The sequence below is a fragment of the Grammomys surdaster genome, unplaced genomic scaffold (genome assembly GCF_004785775.1).
Source record: "Grammomys surdaster isolate TR1022 unplaced genomic scaffold, NIH_TR_1.0 194, whole genome shotgun sequence".
In the NCBI taxonomy this organism is placed as follows: domain Eukaryota; kingdom Metazoa; phylum Chordata; class Mammalia; order Rodentia; family Muridae; genus Grammomys; species Grammomys surdaster.
This window is the reverse complement of record NW_021604639.1, coordinates 4,402,912-4,430,815: the sequence shown is the minus strand read 5'-3', so window position 1 is coordinate 4,430,815 and position 27,904 is coordinate 4,402,912. Positions and strand designations below refer to the sequence as shown.

The window sequence follows — 27,904 nt, the reverse complement described above, 5'->3', positions numbered from 1 at the left end:
CGCGCATGCCCAGGATTCTAACAATAAAAGGTTAAAAACACAACTCCCTAAATGCTATTTTAAATTGCTTCCTCTGGGCATGGGATATTCAGAGTTTGCCTAGTTCAACCTCATGGATTCAGCTTGTGCAAAAGTTACGTTTAGAAAAAGTGGCTTTGCAACATAAAACTTTAATTTAGGGCAACTGAGGTAAGCCAGAATCCACAACAATGAGAAAGCAATAAGGCATAAACACAAATAGCTCTTTAGAGTTTTGTTTGTAAAGACAAATTCAAATTTCAGAATTGGTATGCCTCTATGATATTTAAAAGCCACAAGAGGTTGTTCCAGAAAGAAGCCAGTTTCAACAGAAATTTCACCGTTTCATAACTTAACTCCACTGCAAAAGAATGGAAAACCTTGATAAAGAAAAGATAAATTCTAAAAACTTTGGACCTGTTGCTATGGGATGTTTGTATTTTGTAGTCACCAAAGGTGACTTTTAAATAATATAAAGCGTGTAGACATGTCTGAGGGCTGGTAAAACAGCTCTCTGTATAATGGTGAATAAAGTCACTATTCTTTCCCATATTTAACCATTATGTTAAAGATTTTTTTTCTCTTCAACATACTCATTTCATTTTCTCAGGATCCATACCTTGTAGTGGAATTGCTAGACCACATGATAGTTTTATTTCTAATTTGGGGGGCATCTTCAAACTGTCTATCACAATCATTACAGAAACTCTCAATCCTACCAACACTGTGCAAGCATACTCCCTCACAGAATTTCTTGAGATTTCATTTTTATATCAACTAAATTTGTTATTTAAAAGCAAACTATTGTGAGATGGGTACAGGATGGCCTCGCTAACACTCATGCTCCAACTTACACCTAAAAAGGAAACTAAGAAATGGAATCATTCTTGGTGGACTTCTTGTTTTCCGTTTTATTTCCAAAGAATTTCAGACAAATATAAACCATTTGGGACAATAGCTATAAATGATTTGTCTAGATTGGTCACACATATGTCTCATATGTGACAATTTAATTTAGAATTGATGAAAATAAAAGCAAAAGTTTTAAGATGTGTTTGAAAACCTTAAGGCTAAAAACGTTGAGTCACCAAGTGAAACTTTATGACAATATTTTTTAATCTCTTTTTTTTATACAAACTGAAAAGGATGCTCAACAATAACAACACATAGTCAATAATGGCCAAAAAAAAATGCCAGTTGAATTCCTGGAAACAGATTTTTAGACTGTGAAACACCTTGGTAAATGAGAAGGTGTGGGGCTGCCATTTATCCTCCTAATTATCTGGAAATTTTAATGAACTGATTAAGAACAGGTAATACTCCAAAAAGCAGTAAGCTTTTTCCTGTGTCTCCTGGAAAAAAAATAACTAAAATAATCCGTTAGGTTTTCAAAGAAAAATATCACCATTAGGAGACAGAATGGAAATTTTAATTTTCAGAAGATGGTTTTGTTGTTTTCAAGATTACAAATTGCAACTTGCTGAAGCTACTGCTGTAATTTCATTATTTAAAATACAAAATGGTGCCATGAAATTGTATTAGTTACAAAGATGCTTAGGGATGTTAACTTGGGGAAGGGCATTTGAAGATGACACAGAGCTAAATGACAAACAACTAGGCATAGAGCTGGCAGTCAGACTGCGCTATGGGTACATGTAAGGAGACACACAAATACTCACAAACCACACACATAAGCATGAAGCAGACAGAGGCTGAATTATCTTTATATGTCTTTAAGACATCCTGAGCCTGCTAGATAGCTAAATAATCAAATATAAGGAACCCACATGAAAAAGCTACTGACTTAGAAAAAAGAAATCACAATATCCTACCCAAGCAAGCAAAGATTCACACACAGCCTTGTTCATTAAAAAGAATAAAAGAAAGGAAGAGAGAAAGAAAGAAAGGAAGGAAGGAAGAAAGAAAGAAAAAAAGAAAGAGAACATAAATATACAGAAAATGGGTACTCACCCCTTCTGACTTTTCCACGGTGTTGGCCAGCATCTCCTGCAGGGCCCGTACTGACAGGGACTGCTCCAGCACAAAGGTGCAGATAGACAGGTCTGGGGGGACATTCTACGTGAGGAGAAAGATGAAGAGCCATCAGGAGGACATCCTCCTCAAGCATGCAGCCAGGCAATGTCTAAAGCTTCCCTTCCCTTCCCACCAGTCACCTCTCACCATCCTCTTCTATGTAGGATATGTTGTGCTTACTGCTCATGGTTAATGCCTTACCGTGTGTCTGTGAGTGTGTGTGTGTGCATGTGCTTGTGTGTGTGCTGGTGCATGAGTATGCATGTGCATGTTGGGGTGCGTGTCAGAGGTCAATAAAGTGTCATTACTTACATGCTGTCCATTTTCTAAAACTTATTTTTAAATAAAATCACTTTATTCTAATCAATGAACATCTAAAAAAGTGATGGGGCTTCACTTAGGGTTTCATGGTCACTGTTGACTTTATTTTTTTATATTTGTTATTTTTAACGGTTCTTAATATTTTAATATAGAAAGTTGAATTTACTTATCTACCACGGAAAAAGGAAAAAAAATCTATGAAGTTAAAAGTAGAAAAATAATCAGCTTTTGATCCTTTTAGATTTAGTTACTGGTAATTACTAGGTGTGGTTTCTCCTGGCTTTAATCTCAGAATTCAGTAGGCAGAGGCAGGAGGATCTCTGAGTTAGAGGACAGCCTGGTCTACAGAGTGAGTTCCAGGAGAGCTACACAAAGAAACTCTGTTTCAAAAAATGGGGGAAAATATTTAGTTATTATTTTTACTTTTATATATATATATATATGAGAAATTTGCCTGCACCTATGCATGTGTATCATATGTGTACCCAGTGTCCTCAGAGGTCAGAAAAGGACATTTGGTCCCTTGAAATTAGAATTAAGGATGGTTGTTAGTTGCCACATGGATGCTGGGAACTAAGCCCAGGTCCTCTGCAAAAACAGCCAGTGTTCTTAATCGCTAAGCTATCTCTTCAGCCCTATACACCTTTTCTTCATTGAGACAAGGCCTCTCTTTGGCCTGCAGTTCTCAAGTAGTCTAAGCTAGCTGACTAGCCCTGGGCATCCCCCTGTCTCTGCCTCTCCAGCACTGGGATTACAAGTTTGCACTACCGTGTTTGGCTAATTTTTACTTGGGTTCAAAGGTGATAGAACTCAGATGCTCTGCACAGCAAACGCTTGAAGCAGACGACAGCTACCTCCCCAGCCCTCACTATAGTAGATGACAACTATCTCCTCACCCACAATCCCACCCCCCACCCCCACACACTTTAACACACTTTGAGCTGACAGAGAGCAATATCTATTCCTAATGGAGCATCTACTCCATGATCCATGACATGACACTTGGAACTTTGTCTATACTGCCTGTGTCACATGGCCAAGATCTCTAGAACAGTGGTTTTGATAAGGCAAGTGAAAACTTTAGCAACTTTTCTGAAGCCACAGAATTAGAAAATGTTTGAAGTCTGCTTTAGAACCCAGGTTTCTCCATGCTCTCAAATATTCATTCCTAACATACTACACTGCTTGCCAATTATAAAGATATTAAAAAGACAGAAGTAACAGTTGCTTCAAATTAATATGGAGTTAAGCAAACAGAAAAATGAATTGATATAAAATATTCATTGACACAGGATTTTGCTTTTGTAGAACATAAATATTTATATTTCTGTAGCTGGATTTATAGCTTGCCTCCAACTTGGGATGTGGGGATTTGGTTCCTGTCTACATAGAAGTGCATGTTGCATTTTCCCATTTATTTATATTTATATTTATGTTTATGTTTATGTTTATGTTTATGTTTATGTTTATATTAGCGTCAACTGTTTCCAGAAAGCTAAACACATGTATAGAGAGTTGGAGAGAGTTTTGGTTCTGGATGTGGGTCTGTCTCCTTTTGTTTTTTTGTTAGGAATCCTAGGTTCCCGTCAAGAAGGCAAACAAGTTAGTTTAATTTTTAAACCACCTTCCAGTATGCTTCCAGCAACCTTCAGGGAAACATGGAGGCAACTCGAGATGTGTGTCTGTGTGTGTGTGTGTGTGTGTGTGTGTGTGTGTGTGTGTGTGTGTGTTTTAAGATGGATGCTGTTTCAATCTTGATAGCTTGACAGAAAAGAGAAAAGAAGGGACTTGGAATCCAGTTCTGGTGAGTGATCAGGCAAAAGCCATATGGAAAAATTCTTGGGCTTCCCATCTATGGACTGAAAGAACCCTCCTACTCCCAAAGACTCGAGTATTTAAAAAACTGTCTTCTAAGCTGAAAAGAAATGCCAATAAAATATAATTTTATCTCTCCAACTTCAGAAAAGCCTACATTCTCACAAAGGCTCAGAATCTCAGAGGTGCAAATTAAGAGAGATGCTGCTGGTTGGCCAAGACATAGAAAGATCCCCACGGCAAGCTTTAAGACAGAGCAGATGGCCTGTGGCTGAGGCAAGCTCACAAGTCCTTGGCCACCTATCTGCTGAGCAGCTTCTGGCAAAGCACCATGACCACTGGCGGGTCAGCTCCTCCCTGTATCAGAGGGGCATCAAAGTGGTACAGGGTGGTTGCTGCTGCTAATGCACTGACTGGACAGAGAACTGGCAAGATTTCACCCACCAGCTGGCGAAAACCATTGTTCTGATGTTTATATGTTCCCTCAGTAACAATATAACTCTAGGCCCATGACCTTTGGTACACATTGTGGGAGGGAAATACTAGCCAGAATACACAAAAAGCTCACTTCATGTGTTCCTCTTTACATGGCTTCAAAAACTCAGTCATAATATTGTCAGTCTGGAAATACTCTTTCAAGGTTCTCACTTCTCCATGGATGTCACCATTTCAGGCCTTTTTTTTTTTTAATTGTGTGGGTAAGTGTATATGTTAACGTGCATGCTGATGTCTCTTGAATGTCTTTCTCCATCCTTTCCATATCATTTTTGAGACAGGATCTTAAACCTGAAGCTCACAGACTAGACAGCTGTCCCATGTGCTCTGTGATTCTGCCGCAGACCCTCACATTAGGATAATACACACATGCCACAGCACCTGGATTTATATTGGGGGCTAGGCATCAAACTCAGGCCTTCACACTTGTACATCAAAGAATTCTGCATGTCACCTCTTTGAAAGACAAGGGTAAATGTTTGCTAATTAATAAAGCTGGTACACCTGGGTGTCCCCAGGCATTCAAATTGTTCAGAAAAGCTGGAGGCATTGAACTTGGCACCTGGACCACAACAGGGTCTAGGTAGGAGAGAGGCATTAGCAGGTTTAAATGAGGGATGATTAGCAGGACATTACCACCTCAAAGGCCACAGCTGTGCCAATTTAGCACTTAATTATGAAAATCTCTCGTGAATTAGTGGTGGTTCAAAGGGTTTCCGCTCCTCAATATCCATGTTTATAACACAATGCCCAAGGACTTCATGGTGCCACAGAATCATGTTTGAATCCATAATACAACATCTTTCAAATCTAATAGTATTTTAGGCAGTGCAAGCTACCTTTTAAAACTATTTTTCAAAATACCAAAGATCAACCGTGCCTGTGCAAAACTATAAGGAAGCTTGAGTCAGGGTTGCATTCCTTCCCACATGCCTCTCTCTCTTTAATGTCACATAGTGTATCAAGTCAACTCTGTTTGTGTGCATCTTGAGTAAGGAGCCATCACTGACCAGCATCCATGAAATTGTGAAGAGCAACACACACATTCACACACACACACACACAAAACCAGAGAAGAGGCTGTTCCTACCGAAAAGGAGTAATGCACAGGGGATTGGGATGTGGCTCAGTTGGGGGAGTCCTTGCCTAGCACGCACAGAGTTCTGGGTTCACTGGGTTCAACTTGTAGCAAAAAACGAACGAAGTGCATTAGCACAATCCTGTAATCCCAGCACTGCAGTAGTAGAGGCAAAAGATTGGAAGTTTAAGGTTATCCTCATCTACTTAATGAGTTCAAAGTAAACCTGCACTACACAAGATCCTTCCTACAAAACAAGAATTATACATCAGGTCTCTTAAAATTATCAAAGTTGCATACATGATCTCCCAGGCACCGTGCTGTACAGTTTCTTGTTTTTCACACTGCCAAGGCTAGCCCACTGCAAGCAAGTTGATTTCCACCCTATTAAATGTGAAGCAGTATTGATTTTGAAATGGCTTTTACTTATGTGTGTATCTGTGTGAACATATCTTACATTTGTGCAGTTGCCCTTAGAAGCCAGAAGACAGCACCAGATAGATTCCCCTGGAGGTGGAATTATGAGCAATTGGGACCCACTCCACCTACACCCTGAAAACTACACTCATGTTCTCTACAAGAGTAGTGTGCACTCTTAACCAATAAGCCATCTCTCTTCTCCTCCCTGTTATTCATGATCTCAGACAGGAGGGCTATATACCAACCATTCAGACTCAAGGCATGGCCCACATATCGGCTGCATTTAAAACCCATAATTTCCAGTCATTTGCTTGTATATTAGGATGCTGTTCTGAAAAGGAGCTCAGAGTGAAGAACTCTATTACTAAAAGGTTATAGGGTTGGTGAGATGACTCAGAGGGTAGAGGCTCTTCCTATCAAGCCCAATGACCTGAGTCCAATCCATCTGGCCTGTATGGTAGAAGGATAAAACTGATTCTCAAAAGCTGTTCTCTGACCTCCACACCTATGCTATGAGACACCCATATATATGCACATATGTATATACATACAGATGATAGATAGAAAGATAGGTAGATAGATAGATAGATAGATAGATAGATAGATAGATAGATAGATAGAGTTTTCAAAGTTTTTATTACGACACTCAAATTTCAGAATTTAGAACAGTTTGAGTAAAGACATTAAAAACAAATGAATACACAAAAAGGGCACACTAATGAATGAACAGGCTGGACCCACTGCTATTGTTCAAACAGCTTAATTGACTACAAGGCAATTTTCACATGCTGCCCAAAAGCTAGGTTTTTAATGACTGCATATGCAGCAAGCATCTGGCCTTGTCATAGTAATATAGAGATAAGAAAAGCAAATACCACAGGGTGCCGAAGGTGTTGAATATTAGGATCAGAGAGCCCTAAGTGCTGCCTAATACATATCCCAACAATCACAAGTCATGAACAAGCTCGATGGTTGCCTGAGGAATGGGCAATGATGTCTCATGGGAATTTTGTGAGGAGGAGATTTAAACAGAACCCATTCATAGGTGCACTGCCTCAACTCTATGACTCTGAGATCAGAGCCATTTTAGATGCTTGTCACTTGGGACAAGCCCTTTGAGAAAGAACAGACAGGGCCAAGAGAGGCAGGCATGGAAACAGCCACATTGTGGTCGGCCATGCTGCGGGGCTGTATACTCACAACTTTTCCTCTTGCTGACTGCAGATGAGAGTCATTGATTGTTGTAGGAAGGATGACATTTTCTGGTTGAAGAATCTTGATGGGAGAGATACAGCGTGGAATTGCAGCACAAACAAGGCCTGTTATGCAGAATTAATCTTGAAACTACATCTGGAGACTTGATTTTCTTTGACTAATGTTGAGAGATCTGGACAACTCTGGAGTCGTGTTATGTCTCATAGACTAGAAACCTGAAGTTGAATCTAACAAACTGAAGTACAGTTTGGTGAACCAAATATTTCACCTCATCTAGCAAATAATTTGGCTCAGAAAGGGGCAATGGGTGACATAAAGAAACCAAAAGTGGCTCAGGGTTTTCTAAGAGCACTTGTTCTTACAGAGGACCCAGGATCAGTTACCAGCACCTATACAGTGGCTCATGACCATCAGCAGCTCCAGTTCCAGGGGGTAGGATATCCTTTTCTGACCTTCAGGAACACCAGGCTCCCACATGATACATATACTCGAGTAGGCAGCCATTTATACACACACATGAAAATAAATAAATCCTTTTTAGAAAGGGATATTTTAGGAAGATAACTCTAGGGGATAGATACATGATGAATATGATTCACAATTTTACATATGTATTTTGCATACATATGTATACATGTGTATGTATATACTATAAATAAATTTATACTATGTATATATGTATCTATATATTTATATGTATGAATATATATGTGGTCATGCATATTTTTAAAGCTCTGTTGAGGATATATTAAAGAAAGATTTATGGGGAATTCTTTTATATGGCTGAGGGAGAAAAGGCTAGTATATCTACCATCTAAATTAGAAAGCTGAGTAAAAATGATAATAAATAAATAACAACAAACAACAAATGACCAACACATTCAGAGCCCCGAGAATCCACTCACTACATACAAAAATGTGAGCTATATCCATGGCTTAGTTAGCTGCTGAACTGAGACATCTGTATTGTTCCTTCCTGGCATCCCCTACCCCTGCTTCTTGTACCCCTGTACACACACACACACACACACACACACACACACACACACAGAGACAGACACCCTCCCCCACACACACACACATGCCACCTCCTGCTCAGTAGATAAGGAGCTTTACCAAGAACATGACACCAGCTAGGCTATGAGGACCAGTGACCCTGACACCCTGTCCATGGAGCTGCCACAAAAGACACAGTGTGCCAGTGACAGGTATAGAGAGGTCCCACGTCTCATGGGCCTGACTCCACACATCCTCACTGAAATCACACATGTGAGACACACAGATGGCCTGCAGACTGGAAGATAGCCTGCAGTTACTATGTATGTACTCTCTTATCTGTAATTACAAGGTCCACTTGCAGGGTATGGATTCCTACCAATTTAAATGGCACATGATGGCCGCACCATTGGTGCTGAACTCTATGCACAAACAAAGACTCACTAGGAAACGTCTTAGAATAAAAAGAACTTTTCAAACTTTGACCAGAGACATTAATATCCACAAATTAAAGATTGAATCCAGGAAATTGACTCAACAATGAAAAACTGTATATACAAATCTAGCCGGAGCAGCTTTCAGCAGGGAGGTACCTGAATTTAAAATTGCTATATTTTCCAAAATGTACAGCTCTAACTCAAAATTTTGGCAAAGGCAAAAAGTGCAAAATCTAATGTATATTGCAGAGATAAAGTGATCAGGAAAATGAATCTCTGTCTTGGGCTAGGTGGAAAAACACATGAAAGTGGTTATTATTTTCTTACAAATATAGCTTCAGCAATGGAAGACAAGGCTGTTGTATACTTCAGTGGGACATCACTTGTTTCACATTGGTGGTTCGTCCCAGGATCAAAAGAGAGAGTAAAGCTGGGGGAGACTTGCTTCGGTATGGCACCATTTGTAAAGGTACATAAACATATATACCAGTAACCATCTGTGATGTAATCTCACACAGAGCTATGGCCCACTATTACATGCTCTGTATAGAGAAAGGGTAAGTGAGTTGGTGAAGAACTAAAAGATGGAGAAGAAGAGGGAAGGAAAGATCAGAGAGAGGGTAGGAAGGGAGAAAAGACAGGAAGAGGGGGAGAAGGAGGAGTCAGTAAGTCACATAGGCTTATAAAATGTAATAATAATGTAAAGTATGTTACATGTGCCAGCCATTTAAAAATAACGTCAGGGGGCTGGGGAAATGTCTCAGCAGTTAAGAGTGCTTGCTGCTCTACTAGAGAACCTGAGTTTAGTCTCCAGCACCCAGATCAGGTAGTTCATATCTACCTGTAACTCTAGCTCCAGAGAATCCAACACGACACCCTCTTCTGGACTTTGTAGGTACAGTATTCACACACACACACACAAATGCATGTGCACATATATAAACACACACATAAACATTAAATTTTTAAAAAATAATGACAAATGGCAAATGTTCATAAAAATATAAATATTTACATTAAATGTGCATATTCTAAAAACTCTAACCAAAATGCAGAGGATTTTTTTTCTTCAAATAGGATTTATAAAAGCATCATCTAACTCTGGACTTCCAACAGGACACATCCCACAGACTGAAAGCCACACAAAGATGTATGTGTAAAAAGATATTTATAAAATATATGTCCACGAAAGTACCGACCTTGAGAAAGCTGGAAAAGCTGTATCAGGATCCATCCAGAGACAAATGGGTTTATAAATAAGAAAGGATGTCATGAAAAGTACAATGAAGTAAAGAAAGAAAAGAAGAAAGGAAAATAAAGGATAAAGATAGGTATATCAGAAAGGAAATGGAACTGAATCTACACACAGTCAGGTAACACACACACACACACACACACACACACACACGAATCTACCTTTCCTAACAAAGAAAGCCAAGATCAACACGCAAAATTTAACTTTCTTTATATGTTTATGTGTAGATCCATGTGCACTGCATGTGTGCAGGTGTCATTAAGTCAGTGGTGGTTCTCAACCTTCCCAATGCTGTGACCCTTTAATACAGTTCCTCATGTGGTGATCCCCAACCACGAAATTATTTTGTTACTACTGCGTAACTATGATTTTACTGTTACAAATTATAATGTAAATGTCTGGTATTCACGATATCAGATGCATGACACCAAAGGGGTGGAGACCACAAATTGAGAACAATTGTCTCAGAGGCCAGAAAATGGTGCTAGATCCCCCACAGCTGGAGTTACAGGTAATTTTGAGCTGTCCAACATGAGTGTTAGGAACTGAACTCTGGTCTTCTCTAGAAGAACAACATACTCTCTTAGTTTAACCGCTGAGCCATCTCCCCAGAACCACGAAACTCAACTATTATACTATCAATACAAATGGAACTTGGAACAAAACATCATTCACAACAACATAGAAGAAAAATAAATATACTTAAAAATAACCATTGAGTTAAAGATCTGCATGTACCTGAGCTAAAGCTTTTGTGTTTATCATTTGCCCATCAGGTTAAAAGTCAGAGCATCTAAGTGTCTATCTTAGAACATATGCCTTTGAAAGTATCTGGCCATTAGCAGGATTATTCTGATATAGGCTTGTCTGGTCTCACTTTGACAAATGTATGTCAGCAGATAGCAAAAAGCTGTTTGACTTGATCCGCTCAGTAACAAAAGTTTTCTGTTGCAGAAAACATGTTGTATTAATACATGAAAACTCTTCTTTCCACTTCCATTCACTTTAAGACATCAGCCATGGTGGGGGAGGCATTGGATGCAAGGTCTCAGAAAAAAACACAAGAATGCTCTAAATTTAGGTTGTGCCTGCTATTATGGCTTTCGCAAAGTTTAAATGGAGCTCACCCGACCCCACACACCAAAGATTCATACACTGAGGCATGGGACTAAAGGGAAGGAAAGCAGAATTCAACAAGTATCAGGACAGAAAAGGTAATACAGGAACAAAGCGTTAATGTAGAACTTGACACCTAAATGCTGCTAAGATGGGGTCACTATTGACTGAACTGGGGATCACGGAAGACAGTGATGTGAGGAAGGATCTCACATAAGAATAAGCCAGCCTTCGTGGGAACAATCAGATATGCTGAAGTGATGCCTATCTGGTCCAGGAGCAGATGTGACTGCCTCCCACACAGAGATAGATACCAGCATGCTAGGTAATGCTAACCATAGGATAACTGATGCTGTGGAACTCAGTCCTCAGCAAATGTCATGCTTATGGCCACCTTGAAGCAAAGGAGCTGTGACATCAGTAGAAACACTCTCAAGATCAGGCCTGGTATCCTTAGGGGACAGTGGTTGGGGTGGTGCTGTCATGCCTCATGTGTGACTCCAGCCACTCATTCCTCCATGCCTCTTCCCAGCTCATGCAATCTTTAACTATGTGGTCTTGGAAGTCGTAGAGCATATGAAGGGGAAATCTGACAGGGGATGGGAGACTGTGGAGATTCAACTTCTGTGAGTCATCCTCATGATAGCTAGCAGGATAGGTGACACAGCTATCCAAGTGACCCATATTCCTGCCAGTAACTCCATTAAGCTCAGTGGCTCAGTAATCTAGACCTGGATGTGTGCTGATCTGTTTTAAATGTGACCTTGACACCACCTAAAGCCACCTTGGAAAACGGCCTCAATTGAGGAGTTATGTAGAGCAGGTCAACCTGTGGGCATGTCTTTGAAGGACTGTCTTGATTGAAGAGTCATCAGGAACACCCAGCCCACTGTGGACAGCACCGTTCTCTTGCCTAGTGGTCCAGAACTGTATGAGTGAAGAAAGCAGTGAGGATCCACTCTCTTCTCTCTGCTCCGGACTACGAGTGAGATGTGATTAGTCGCTTGAGTTTCTGCTTGGATTTCCCATCAATGATGCTCTGCCACCTGCCTCTATATGCTGAATAAACCTCCCTCTGCTCCCTTATTTTGTTCTTAACCAGCTATTTTATGACAACATCAAATGGAACTAGATTGGGTAGAATTGTTTGTTGGGTCTGTTATTCCTTCTCTGTGTGAAGTGACTAGGAAGAGAATGACCAGGAAGTCAAGCAACGTTTACCACCTGAGACCCTACAAAAAAAACCTTAGGAAACAAAAGGTATTTTAGGTGAAAGAGAAGGAAGAGTTGACATCAGGAGAGTCGTGAAGAAGGTGGGTAAAAAGCTGATTTTAAAAAGGAAAGAAAGTAGGTTCTGGAGAGACAGGTGTTTCAGTCAGTAAGCAACTGCCACACAACTGTGTGGATTGTTGGATCTGTTGCTCTGCTAATTAATAGAAGTCTACCATTGTCTGGATAGCCTTCTGAGATTGGCATAAAATGGCATACTCCCTTTACCAGCAGGGCTTCTCTTCTTACCTTGTCTGGGGAGCTCAAAACCCCCACACACTTCTCCCTGCAGAATGGCAAGTAACCTTGGTTAGATTACAGGTTCAGCTTCCTCTCGCCTGATAAAAACCCATTCAATAAACAACTGAGATCCCTGCAATGCCTCCCCATGTGGATGAGGTATCTCAGTACCTTAGCCTTCTGACAATAACCTTTGCCCACTCTGGATATTCATACTTCTTTCCCTCAAACTATATAACCATTGATTCACCCTGAGTAAAGTTGATCTGTCTCGCTGAAGTTGATTCTGGTATTTCTGTCATACTCACAGGCCATACAAAGCCCCCAAATCCTGCTATTCCATTCTGTTCCCTTTGTCCTCATAGGCCAGTGGCCAACATCCCTAGGGAGAAGGAAGACCCACAGGATCTCTGAACCCACATCACAGAGCTGGGCAAAGTAGCAAATGTCTGTAATCCCCGACTTGGGTAGATAGAGACCAGAGGATCCCCTGGAACTTGATGAGCACCAGGCTCAATGAAGAGACTGAAGTACAGAGTAACTGAAGAAGATATCTGACTTCAGCCACTGGCTTCCACATCATGTGCATGTGTACCCACATGCCCACAGACTTGTGTACACAAGGAAGAAGCAGCAGTAAAATGCAGTGGGTGGATAGATGCTCACAAGAAAAGAGGCACACCTCATTTTCAAAGAAGCAAATTTAAGTGTGAGGCCAAGCTGAGTGAAGAAGCCAGAGACTGTGAGTATGATGACTAAGATATCACCAGGCATAGTTAGGGAAAAGTTTAGTAGAAGTAAAGACTTCTATTTCAGAAGTTCCAGCAAAGACGGATTTTCTGTACCACAGCAATGACAGATGGGAGTAAGAATATAAGAAACAATCGACTTCAATGGTACAAAAGGAAGTTAATACCAGGACAAGTAAGAGGGCCGAGTGGATAAAGACACTTGCCACCAGCCCTGACAATCTGAGTTCAATGCCTGGGAAACATGTAGTTGAAGGAGAGAGCCAATGCAAACAAGTTGTCCTCTGGCCTCTGCATGTGCATCATTCACGCCTGTACACAAATAAGTAAGTTGATAATTTTTAAAAGAAAGCTAGTAATAGCATCCTCCATTATAGTAGCTATCCATCTGATTTCCCTAAGCTCTCGTTCATCCATATTGTATCCCAGTTTGTTTATTTATCTTTGGTTGATGACACAAGAATAAAACACATTCTGTTCATTTTAACCTCATTTTATCCAGAAGCTGACTTCTGACTTCAGTTTCTTCATAAACCAGTGCCAGGCCATGGAGACGAAAGAGAAGTAGGCCAGGGGATGTGCTAGCAAAAAGATGAACCGCCTGCCTCTCTGACCAACACAGGAACATCAGAATCCCCCTTGTGCATCCTGTTGTTTGGTCCTTTTCGATGCCATACACCTCCAACACTAAGCAACTTACACTGCTCTTTGTGGAAACGACTCATACTCAATCAACTAATGATGCTTTACAAAGCACAGGTGACCCTGCAGAGCAGCCTGAGACGTGGAAAGCATATACCTTTTGTTTATGCTTTCTTTGTAATGTCAAACTTATCCATGCTTTGAGAAGATACTTGAGAGCCTCCTTTGCCTCATACGTACAGGTGGCTTTTTACAAGACCTGAGAGAGTAACTGGCCTTCAAAAAGACACATCGAAACATGGGCCGTCTTTTTGCTGAGTAATCATCCTTCCAAATGAAATTTTAGTTATTAAGCTCTGCGTGCCATCTCTCAAAAGAACTGAAAATTATATTTGCAGTAGAATAGAGTTGATCTGTTCCAGACACTCCTGGAAATCTGGTAGACAGCCAGAAAAGAGGGAAAAATTAAGTAAATGAAGGAAGAGGAGAGAAGGAAGGGAAGAGGAGGAGGGAGAGGAAAGGGAAAGAGATGTGGGAAGAGGAGGGGTGGGTGGGGGAAGGAAAAATGACAATTTCCTACCATGATTTTCACCCAGTTTATGTTAAGTTTTCCAAAAGACTTCAGCTACCCTCTTCCACTGATAAAGGTCCCAAAGAGGTAAGAAAATACTTTCTCGAAGATGGTACACGTTACACAACACTCCAACTAGGTGTTCAAACACTTAGTTCCCAGGAGAAGCTTTTCATTGCTTTCTTGATGTGCTGGGATTAAGCCTAGGGTCTTAGGCATGCTGGACAAGTGCTCTTAGCTAACTCTCAACCCAGATAAGCTTTGGCCTCTGTTATGAGGCATAGATCCATAGGGAAGATATGTCATTAACAACAGAAACTCACATATGGCTTCCTAAGAGACCTCAATGTCTGGGGCCAAGTGCGTGTCAGGTCTAACTACTGTCAAGGTCTGACTGCTCACAGTGCAGCTGTCAGGAAGTTAAGAGAGAAAAAGCAGCAGCTCTTGGATAATTTTTTTCATGTGTATTTTACTAATGAAGTATTCAGTGTGTGCTTCACCACAGAATCTCATAAGTTGTGCGCTTTGGAGCAGATCTGAGTAGGACACAAAGGTTTAAGTACCCTCATAAATAATGGGAATACCACCACCCGATTTCTGCTTAGTATGTCTGTGACTGGTCTGAGCATTTGACATGTGTTAACTCAGTTCACACAGGAGCTTGTTCTCAGCAGATCCCTGCTAACCCAGATGAGTATGTTGTTGTTATAAATCAAAAACAGACACACTCCCAAATGTGAAATTCCTACTCACCAGCAGAAAGCCTTGGGTCACTTACACAAGAGGTGTTATGTGAGCAAATGTCATTCAGACTAACCAAGGGGAAGATAAGATGGGAAGATGTTCTGACTTACTGATGATGTCTCGTTCTTTTCTCACCTGTTCTCAGATGAGAATGTGTAACACTTGGTAGATTGTATCTTCTCATACTCTAGATACTGAGATAATACCACAAAGATGCAAAAGGAAGGAAGGGAGAGAAGGAAGGAAGGAAGGAGGGAGAAAGGGAAGAAGGAAGGAAGGAGAGAGAGACTGACAGTGCTAGAGACAGTTCAGAGGTTAAATGTGAGACGACTCTTGCAGAGGATCGATATTCAGTTCTTAGCACTGGCAGACCTCACAGAAACCCCCAGAATTCCAGTCCCAGGGAGATCTACTGCCCTCTTCTGGACTCCACAGGCCACTGCACTCATGTATACAACACATCACCCATAACACCACCCCAAACACACATATTCATGTACACACACTCACAATTTTAAAAATAAATCATTATACATATTTGGAATTTTCTTGTTTGGGTCCATCTGTTTGGGTTTTTTTTTGTTTGTTTTCTTATTTTGTTTTTTAAGGCTGGGTCTCTATACATAGCCATAGCTACCCTGAAGCAACCGTGTATAGACCAGGATGACCTCCAACTCAGAAATCTACTTGCCTCTGCCTCCCTAGAGTTTGGATTAAAGGCATGCGCCACCTCGCCCAGAAAGTGCTGAAATTTCAACTGAAGGCATCCTGCTTCCAATAGTGATGCCTCTGATTAAGCTTATTCTCTGATTCAATTCCTCCAGGAAAATCATTTTGTATTCTTTCCTAAGCTTGAGACCATGGAGGTAATTTGTGGGTAAACTGTGAGGATGTGGTTAGCTCAATTTGTAGTGAGATCAGGCTGTATGAATCAGAGGCATTGGTCACTAAAACGTGAGCTGGCCATAGGACAGGTCCTGCAAAACCAGCAAGGTTTGTCATTGGTCACATATATTCCCTCAGAGTCACTGAACCTGTGCTCAGAATCTCTAGAGTTGTAAAGGGTTTTGTTTTTGTTTGTGTGTGTGTGTGTGTGTGTGTGTGTGTGTGTGTGTGTGTGTGTGTGACTAAGTCACAATACCATGTTGACTACTGATATGGTTTGTCCATGAATGGTCCCTCACAGGCTCCTGTTTTGAACATCTGTTCCCTGCCAGAGTCACTATATATATTCATGTGACATGAAAGTAGGAGGGGTCTTGTTGAGAAGAGTTTTACTGGGAGAGGGAGGGGGATGAGAGAGGGTCATGGGAGTAAAAACAACTAAAATTTCATTACATTCGTGTGTGAAACAACCGCCGAAAAATAAAACCCAAAAGTTAGTTTTGAAAATATCAGTGAAGACACTGTCTGGTTTCTGTGTGTCATTCTAGGTTATAGAAGAAGCCCTGGTAGCTCCCAGTTTACAAACAATCAGACGTCGGTATCAGCCTACTGCTGGAACCTGCCATATGACATGCCATCTTGAGAGACTGAGCTCTCAATACATATGATCTGAGGTCAACCCCAGGTAAAGAGTGTAGCAACTGAGTTAAGTCATAGCATGCCTAGTTAGTGTCCCTGGAGAAACGCTGGGTGTACAGAGACAGCCTTCCATCCATTTGGTATATAAAGTGCCGTCTTGACTATGTGAGCGATGAGAACAGAAAGGTCCTGTTTTGTTGTTGTTGCTGCTGCTGCTGCCGTTTGTCATATCAGATCTGGAACCCTGACTTAGCCACTGACTTTGTGCAAATTGGGGCTTCTAATAATAATAATAAAAAAAACTGGAGTAAACTTTAGTTACTAGTGGTTGGAACAGAGAGTAGGCTCACACTACATCCTCCTAGGACTCCAGGATTGCAGTGTGGACTGAAATGCAGATCTCCTCAGCTCACCTCTGTTCTATTTCTTCTCAGCAAGTTTCCCTCCTGTATCTCAACACCCAAGTTTGAATTGCAATGAAATTCCAGTAAAGCAACTTCTTCTGGAGGTACAACCTTGAAAGTACACATGTAATACTTCAAGACTACGTGCATATATATTATTTATGGCATTAGAGCTTCCTAGGTGAATTGTCTGAGTGCTGTTCATTTAAAAATATCTAGCTGCAAATCAAGCATCATTGTCTGGAGCCATTGTTGAATGGTGTACTTCAGAAATAAAATATACAGAAACTCTGGAGCTGAAGAGTCAGCTTGGCAGTCAAGAGTGCTTGCTGGTTTTGCAGAGTAGCTGAGTCTGGCTCCCAGAGCTCACACAGGCTCACAACTACCTGTAACCCTAGCTCCGGGGAGTCCAATGCCCTCTTCCGGCCTCTGCAGGGACTGTACTCACCTACACATACAATACACAATCTTAAAAATGTTCATACACATACACAATTCTGCAATCAGCATTTATGTCCTAACAGCCAGCTAAAAATTAAATCCTTTCATACAGAAATGAAGCAAGCTAAGGGCCCAGCCTAGCTTTAATTCCATCCTGAAGAAGTATCACAATTTCTGCTGAATCATTGCTTAACATTATAAGCACTTATTCACATATTGTTATGTATATATCGTAATTGCTTATATAGAATTAGCTTACTTATATTAACATGACATATATAGTAAAACAAGGTATATGTCTATATACACTATGGGTTAACTTTTGAGTTGATTACTGATGACGTGTGTACTTAACAGCTTCAATGCCCATGGCCTAAATACATTCTAACTCAAATCTAGTGAATACTTAGAGGTATCTGTTGGTTGTTTATCTTGTTTTCCAAAAGTATTGATTTTTCTATTGTAATTTTACATTCACAATAACACTAAGAAGAAAGTGGAAGAGGTACCATGTACTCCCCGCCCCTGTCTCTTGCAGCTCACCAACAGAACAGTCTCACTGCTCAAGCCTCCTGTGCTCTTCCTGTTCACCCTACTAACTCCAAGCAACCTCAGATCTATTCCTGATCCCCACAATTTTACCTTTTCCAGAACACCGTGTAGTTGGCAACACACAAGGTATAGCCATTTTCCAGCTACATTCTTTCAAAAACACTGTGTGTTGTTCCTGCACATATTCTTTCAGATGTAAAGTTCATTTCTCTTTAGTGTGGCATCCCACTCCACTGTATGGATGTACCAAAGGTAATCGGTTTACTTGCTGAAAGACATGCTGCTTTCTCCCAAGGTTGCAGCACTATGACTTAATTGAGCAATCAAGTGTGGTATCTACTGGACCTTATGCTTCTAAGCATGTTCTCAAGGACTGTGGTAACTGAATCCCGTAGTGAAGACATGCTTAACTGATGTAAAAGTGTTAAACACCTGGTCAACATACCTGGACAACTCACCTGGTCCATTTGCCTTCCCACCAGCAATGGACACCATTCCCACTGCCCCACAGCCTCACGAGCATTTCAGCATCACCTGGGCTAGTTCCTTCTAATAGACCTTGGTTTTCTATCACAAATACATTGACATCAACATGATGTGTGTGTTTTCATTGTCACATATTGAACAAGCTGGTCCAGGACAAATATGCTTCTAGGGGTGTCTCTAAGCGACTGTGGAGAGTTCATCCCTAACTGAAACATCTATATCACATCCTCTCCTTCACACGACTCGGGGAACATGGTAGAAAAGAGGGTGGGAAGACTGTAAGAGCCAGAGCTTGGGGCACACTGCTGTGAAGCAGTGTCTTCTAAACATGGAAGACCATGACATACATGAACTCACAGCAGCTGTGGTTGCATGCACAAGACCTGCACAAGATCAAGCAGGTCAATGTTCCAGTGTGGACACGGGCTCAAGAGGCCCCATCTCTAGCTAAGGGCATACTGGCATTTGATGGCTGCTGGGTAAAATAGTTTTCTTCAAGGGCTGTGGCCCCTGGTAGTTGGTTGCTTGCCCTCTAGTGGACAGCCTCGCGCTCATGTGGATATAAGCAGCACTAATGTTAAAAATGGAGGGCATGGGAGGGGACAGACAGCGAGGGTCAGGAAGGAACTGGGAAAAAGTAGAAGGGTGAAGATTGTCGAATACATAGTAAACACTCACACATTCTCTCTCTCTCTCTCTCTCTCTCTCTCTCTCTCTCTCTCTCTCTCTGTGCATGCCTATATGTGTGCATGTGTGTACATAGGCTATATGTGTGTGTGTGTGTTTGTGTGTGTGTGTGTGTGTGTGTGAGAGAGAGAGAGAGAGAGAGAGAGAGAGAGAGAGAGAGAATACTTTCTAAAGAGGTTATATGGATTTACAGTCCTATCAGAAATGTGTGAGGATTCCCCATGGTCACCATGATACACAGCCATGCTTGTAACCTTTCGCCAGTGTCACACGTGATTCACCACAGTGTGATTTCCTTTTTCTCATTGACAATCATGAACACTGCCAAACACCTTTCAAAACATTAGGAAGCCGTGTGAGCATCCTCTCTTAGAGACATTTCAAGTACTTGAAGTATTTTGTCTACCCAGATGCTCTTTTCTCATTATGAACGCACAGAATATCTATCTATTCAGTCTCCAGAGGGAAATTCTTTATATTTTACCTGTTCAGTTTAAAACCTTGTTCCCCAATCTGAGCTTCATCCAGTTGTTCTGTGTGTTTGTTTTATGATGTATTATGGTATCTGTCAGTAACTGAAAATCTTTCCTTTCAATGTTGTGAAATAAAAGTTTGTTTTGCCTTAATGTTTATAATTCTTGGAACTTTTTTAAAAATCAATTTTATTTAAGTATAATTCACAAGCAATAAACTTTATCAATTAAAGTACTTAATCTGGTCTTCAGACTTTTTTCTACGATCATTTAACAACACAAGTGCAAAGTGAAATGTGTTCATTTATTTTAAGGAAGAAACACATCTACATATATCCATAGAAATCCCCATCTACCTCTCCCAAACTTTCCTGTTCAACTACTTTACCAACAGAGATGTGTTTGAGTTGTTGTTATTATTGGTGTTTCTTTGTTGGGTGTTACTTCTATCTTTTTATCTAATGATTCTCTGTCACATAGATGAATAAATCCAGAATCAAGAATGTCACTCAGTGCTGAGTCCATGACCAAGACACTTGAGGCCTTGAGTGACGGTATCCTAGTCATTATAGAAACAAATGAATAGTTTATTTTTTTAACTATATAATATTCCTTTGTTGGTTGTTAGAAAATTTGGTTGTTTCTTTATCTGAGAAACAAATGTTGTGAGAGATATTTTCTGTTATGAGAAAAAAATGTCTAAACACACAAGACTCTGAGCAGAAGCAGACAACAGCTCTTGGACAGATAATAACAGATAAGAGTGGATTGTCAGGCTATTTATCAGAAATAGCAATTTTTTTAAATGATTGCTCTATTTTGTATTAAAATGCAATTTCATGATCTTCATTATCACATACCAATGTTTGCAGCTAAAATATTTCATGCAGATATTAGAAAATTATACCAGCAGAAGATCTTAGCATTTTAATTATGTGAACTTTTGTAATTATCTATCTTCAGAATTTTTCTGTAAAGCCTTCTATTCTTTACATTATGGATGACAATAAAGAATCATACTTTATATCAAGTAGTAAATTAAATACCAGTCCAAGTGCACTGCATCAAACCCATAGTCAATCAGCACAGGATTGAGCATTATTGTAGCCACAAGTGTGTTTACTCAAGCCAGGCTAAAGGCATTCAATTAACTCCACAAAGCAGGAAAGCAATCTCTGTGTACCATGGGAGCATAGGAGAATCTTTTCAAAACCAAATGAATTGATGTACTGTCGGAATAGATATATCGGTATTACTATGGGTCTAAAGAATAAAAAGAAATTAAAAATCAATATGTATTTATTGAGCATCTCCTTCCCTCAAAAGTATACTAGTTCCTGAGAGGTGAGAGAAGTGAGTGGTTGTCTCTGCCAGCAGGTACTTTCCAGGCTAGAGAAAGGATGGAGGACAGGACCATATAACTCTGTAGCAAGTGGGGGCAGGGGCAGCAGAATTCACCTTGCTGGGCATGCATAGAAGGATGGAGATGGAGGAAGAATTAAGTCAAGGAACAAATGAGCCAATGAGAAAGGAGGAGATAGAGGAATGAGAGGGAAGAAGAGAGAATGGAAGCAAGAGAGTGGAGGGAGAGGGGAGAGGGAAGAAGGCAGGAAGAGGAGTGGGAGAGTGAGGAGGGAAGAGAGGACCCAAGGCCTGACCTCTCAGAGGAAGGGTATGTGGTACAGGTGTAAGGAGGTTTACAGAGGAAGTCTTGCTTGACAGCTGAGTGAAAGAGGAGGTGACTTCCTCCAAGTGAAGTGTGTGCAAGGGTGTTCCAGGAAGAGAGAAAAGCAGAGCATGTTCAAAGGCCCCATGTTTTGTTTTCAGGAAAACTGAACTGGATTATTTACACTCTGGGGAATGTACCCACATGTTCTCAGAATACCAAATCAGTAAGCAGAAGCAAATGACATGGAATGCAGCATTCAAAAAAATGCCTACTGTGTCTTGCCTTTCAATTACTATGCTGGAGACAGGGAGTCTGAAGACCCACCATACCACTCGATGGAGCACTTGAAGTTGCTTGCTTCTACACCACACTCTATGTGTGATCTATACAACCTGAGTTTTAACCCATTTGGTCCCTTTCAGATTTCAAAAACATTAACTCTTCAAAATTAGAGTCTAGAATTAGACTCTGTCTAGAAGATCCAACAAGCCCTATGTTTCCACTATGCTAAGACTCAACTAATACTTCAAACTGGAATCTCTCTCTCTCTCTCTCTCTCTCTCTCTCAGCTTTAAGGTGGGATAAAAAAATTTAAAAGATTTATTTATTTTATATATGAGTACATTGTTGTTGTCTTCAGATATAGCAGAAGAGGGCATCAGGTCCCATTACAGGTTGTGAGCCACCATGTGGTTGCTGGGAATTGAACTCAGGATCTCTAGAAGAACAGTCTGTGCTCTTAGCTGCTGAGCCATCTCTCTAGCTCTGGGGAAAATTTTTAACTGACATAAACATTTTCCTCTGTTATACTTTTGAGTAGTAGTCTTATGGCATCTGTTCCAGCTGCTCCTTCAGAAAGGTAATGCTTCCTAGGCATTAGACCAGATATAACCTGCTTCTGTGCACCAGATTTGGCCACTGCATCTTTTTACATCTCATAAAATGAGGATAATTTCCTCATGTGTATGTGTGTGTTTGTGTGCGTGTCTGTGTGTGTTGAGTGTCTGGGGAGATAGGATACCTCAGTGCTTGCCATCAAGCATGAGAGCGTGAGTTCAGATCCACAGAAAACCATAAGAGCTAGGGGCAGCAGCACATGCCTATAACCCCAGCACTGGGGAAGTAGCCTCTAGAGGAACCTTCCAGCTCAATGGACAGCCAGCCCAGTGAGTCAGTGAGCTCCTGGTTCAGTGAGGTCCTACACAATAAAAGAAATTGGAGAACCACAGGAGAAGACATCTGACCTTGACCTCTGGCCTCCACCTTCATGTACACACTCATCATGCATACCTCATGTACATGTACCCACACAAAACACAAACACATATGCACAAAATGTCTGAAGTACACATTTCTGTGCCCATCAATACAATTTTTAGGCTCATGGCCAGGCTTATATATTTGCATACTGTCTACAGCTGCTCTGGGGCTAAATGTCAGAGTTGAGAAGAAAACATGACCCAAGATACCTAAAATATTTACACACTGGCTCTTCCCAGAAAAAGCTGCCAAGCCAGCTCTGCTGGCTGCCATGTGTCTACTACAGCTAAGCACACTCTCCGATCTAGAAGAAAAGAAGAATGAAAGCCCTGAGCACAACGGGGCTGTTCTGTAAATTCAGGTTTAAGTGTCAAAGACTGACAACTTTGTGGGATAGGGAGAAAACAAAATCAGTGGTTTAAAGCTTTCCAAATCTGAGTTCTTGATTTCAGACTCCATGTAAACCCTGGGTGGGTGTGATAACTTGACTGTAATTCCAGTCTCGGAAGGCAAAAATAGAGAATATCCAGGGCATGCTACTATGGATACTATGTATGAGAATAAACACTCAAAAACATGTCTTTACTAACCCTGCATCAGACAGAGGGCTAATATACAAAATATACAAAGAACTCAGGAAGTTAGACTCCAGAAAACCAAAGAACTCTGTTAAAAAATAGGGTACAGAGCTAAACAAAGCATTCTCAACTGAGGAATCTCAAATGGCCAAGAAGCATCTAAAGAAATGTTCAACATTCTTAGTCATCAGGGAAATGCAAATCAAAATGACCCTGAAATTCCATCTAACACCAATCAGAATGACTAAGATCAAAATTTGGGTGACAGCAGATGCTGGAGAGAGATTCAGAGAAAGAAGAACACTCCTCCATTGCTGGTAGGATTATAAGCTGGTACAACCACTTTGGAAATCAGTCTGGTGGTTCTTCAGAAAATTGGAAATAGTTCTACCTGAAGACCCAGCTACACCATTACTGGTGCTCCAACATATAACAAGGACATGTGCTCCACTATGTTTATAGTAGTCTTACTTATAATAGCTAGAAAATGGAAACAACCCAGATGTCCCTCAACAGAAGGAAAGATACAGAAAATGCAGTACATTTACACAATGGAATACTACTCAGCTTTTAAAAATGACTACTTCATGAACTTTGTAGGCAAATGAATGGAACTAGAAAATATCATCCTGAGTGAGGTAACCCAGACTCAAAAGGACATAAATTGTAAGTACTCACTGATAAGTGGATATTAGCCCAAAAGTTCAGAATACCCATGATATAACTCACAGACCATATGTAGCTTTACAAGAAGGAAGGCCAAAGTGTAGATGCTTCAAACCCACTTAGAAGGGGAAAAAATAATCATGGGAGGTGGGAGAGGGGAGGGGAAAAAAGAGGGGGAAAGGACCAGGTATGGGATGACGCAGTAGAAAAATCCAGAGGGCCAGGAGAACAAATAGAAATAAGTAGCTGTTGGGTGGGAAATGGGGGGGAGGGGAACCACTAGAAAGTCCCAGATGCCAGGCATGCAAGAGGCTCCCAGGACTCAATGGAGATAACATTAGCCAAAATACCCAACACTGGGGAGATAGAACCTGAAGAGACCACCTCCAGTAAATAGACATGGACCCCAGTGGAAGGATAGGGTCACCCACCCTTCTCAAAATTTTTAATCCAGAATTGTCACTGTCTAAAGGAAATGCAGGGACAAAAATGGAACAGAGGCTGAAGGCAAGGATAGCCAGAGACAGCTCCTCCGTGGGATCCATTCCATCCACAGACACCAAACCCTGACACTATTGCTAAAGCCAAGATGTGCTTGCAAACAGGAGTCTGGTATGGCTGTCCTCTAAGAGGCTTTTCCAGCAACTGACTAAGTCAGTTGCAGATACTGGAAGCCAACCATTGGACTGAGCCTAGGGACTCCAATGGAAGAGTTAGGGGAAGAGTTAAAGGAGCTGAAGGGGATTGCAACCCCATAGGAAGAACAATAATATCAACTAACTGGAACCCTTAGAGCTCCTAGGGACCAAACCAACAACCAAAGAGTATACATGGGCCAGCCCATGGCTCCAGGTACATATGTAGCAGAGGACTGCCTTATCTGGCCTCAGTGGGAGGAGAGGCACTTGGTCCTATGGAGGCTTGATTCACCAGAGAAGAGGGATGCTAAAAGGATGGGGGAGAAGGAGGAAAACATTTGAAACGTAAACAAAAAAAATGATTAATAAATTAAAAGAACATATATTCATACACATGTATAACATATTACACACAGATACACAAACACACATATACACAAATATACACTCATGCACACACACATGAAAAATGGAAAAGAAGTTGGAACTAGAAGCTTCTCTTTCCCCTACAATTGTCTTTTCTCTGGTATTAGAACAGACACACTATCATCAAATACCCAGTCCCACCCAAACTCCTAAAAGGCTGTCCCTAGAGGCCTTTAGCACCTATTGGTCAGAACCACAGCCACTAGTGCCTAACACACCATCCCCATCCTCCTGCTAACCACAGCCCACACCACCAGGCAGACACTGAGCTGGTGGCCAAGGTGGCAGGAATGTAGCCCTGTTGTTTACTTCACTTGTCAGCATGGTACCTAGGTGTATCACAGACAGACCAGGAGGGTTATGGCATCTGACAATCTTGTCCCTGTGCTTGGAGGGACTCCATGGGCAAGAGGAGAACCCGGGGGAGGATCTGCTCCAGGCAGTCCCACCTGCCCCATGCTTAGCAGAGATCTCCGCCAGATGATGGGTAAAATTATTTCTTCTAAAGTTTTTGTTTTATTTCATTTTCTAAATCTTGGAAGAAGCTTACTAGGAAACCAAGCAGCCCTTTCTTAACCATGACAAGGATTCTTTAAAACCTTTAAAAGTTCCTCAGAATGAATCTTTAGCTCACAAGGTTATGCTGACATCATACTTAATATCTAAGGATTCCATAAAAATCTTCCTAAGATGGAGAATTTCGATGATGTCATCTTATTCTACAATTATTATTTTTTTTTGGTAGTCATCCTTTCCTAGTTCGGCAGCATCAGTGAGTGTTAAAAGTCTAACAAGGATTATTCACCTGTAACTTAATAGAAACACACTGCTCCATTCTATCCCAATGTAATTGTCTTCCCCACCCCACCCACAAATCCAATGTTACAAGCCATGGGCATGCCATCTAATCACAAAATCAATTATTCTAAATTTTCTTCTTGGGTGTGCACACACACGCGCACACACACACACACACGTGTGTGTGTGTGACCAGAAGACAATCTTGGGCTGTCATTCCTCAGAAACTGGCCACCTTATTTTATGAGACCGATTCTCTTTCACTGGCCTTCAAAAGGAAGTTCACCAAGTAGACTAGCTGAGCCAGATAGCAGGCTTCAGCACATGGCCTGCCTCTGCCTCCCCAGCACTAGGTTTGGCAAGCATGTGCCACCATGGCCAATTTTTTCCCCAGTGGGTTCTGGGAATGGAACTTGCAAGCCAAGCACTTTATTAATGGTGTCACTTCCCGAGCCCTCATAGAGATATTTTATTTCTTCTAAACACACTGCCTACTTTTCCTTCCTCTTAAAATACTGGAAATGAGTAGCATATAACACAACACTTGGACAGTGGTAAGCAAAAGCGATTGTTGGAAAATTCACTTTCTTCTCCAACGTGCTGGTCTTTCTTTTGCGTCCCTTCTGCGCAGACAGAATCCCCTAAAAGCCGAAATGAATAAACAGAACGACAGTAATACTAGTATTTGTTTTCCTTTAGCATGCTTTATTATTTCAATTAAACACTGGAGGAAACACGCTGTGAAAGAAGCTCCTGAAGCTTAAGATATTTCGCAAACCTTGCTTTAAAGCCAACCTTTCTTACATCATCCAGCATTTATCTCATACTGACAGTTTTATTATTCAAATTTTCCCACTTGAATAAGAAGAGCAGTTCATCTGGAATAGCACAACTGTCATGCATCATTGATGGCCCCATGCATTATTGATGGGGTGAATAATATCCTGAAATGAGAAGTCACTAGAGATAAAATTCTGCTTTTTCATGTCCCATTATGGGGAAGAAATACTTGTAATTAAAGCAATGCCAGGGAAACTGCAAGAAATGGGAAGCTTTCTTTCTCTTTAAATGTATGTGTATGGGTGTTTGGCCTGCATTATATGTATGCATATCATATGTTTGCAGTGTCTGTGGAGCCCAGAAGATGTCAGATCTCATGGAACAGGAGTTACGGATGGTTGTGAACCATGGTGTAGGTGCTGGGAATCAATCCTGAGTCTTCTGCAAGAGTCACAAATGCTCTTTATCACTGAGCCATCTCTTCAGCCCCTGGGAAATGCTCATTGAAAAATCTTGAACGCTTGATCAAAATTAACAGTGCTGTTTATGTATGCTGTGGACAAGGGCTGGCCTGGGCAATATAGGTCTGAAGCTGCAGGACCCACACATTCTCTGTGTCACAAAAACAAATGCCTGGCAGATGGCATGTCTTAATAAGATCATTACATAAAAGCAAGTCTTCATCATAGTGGCTTTCTTACGATTGCACTACTCCCCAAACTGTGGATTAGATGGTTACATTTGTATATCACAATGTTTCCCAAACTGTGCTCCTTTAGAGTCCTTGGTTTCCATCAGATCTACTGTGCTTGAGGTGAAATGATTTTCTAGTACTGTGATCTTTCTTACTATTTTAAATTCCTATACAGCGAAACTCATGTACTCAAAAATTGTCCTTTTTTTATAACATCTTTTAAAACTTGGATTGTTTTGATATACATCACTATGATTATTTTGAACCCATATTGATCCGTCTGCCTCTGCCTCCCAAGTACTGGGATTAAAGGCGTGCACTACCACCACCTGGCCTCCTCATGATTTTTTACATTTTTATTACATTTATTTTTATGTGTGCATGTCATAGTTGTGACAGATTTCAGAAGTCAT

General features: G+C 40.9%; 1 protein-coding gene across 1 annotated transcript in view; it reads right to left on the bottom strand.

The window, feature by feature from the left end:
* The window catches only part of Ryr2 (ryanodine receptor 2), a 424,465-nt gene that overhangs the window by 368,475 nt on the left and 28,086 nt on the right, over positions 1–27,904 (bottom strand). The window contains exon 5 of the mRNA XM_028769855.1: positions 1,990–2,094. Coding sequence (XP_028625688.1) covers positions 1,990–2,094 — 105 coding nt within the window. The remainder of the gene's footprint in view (positions 1–1,989; positions 2,095–27,904) is intronic.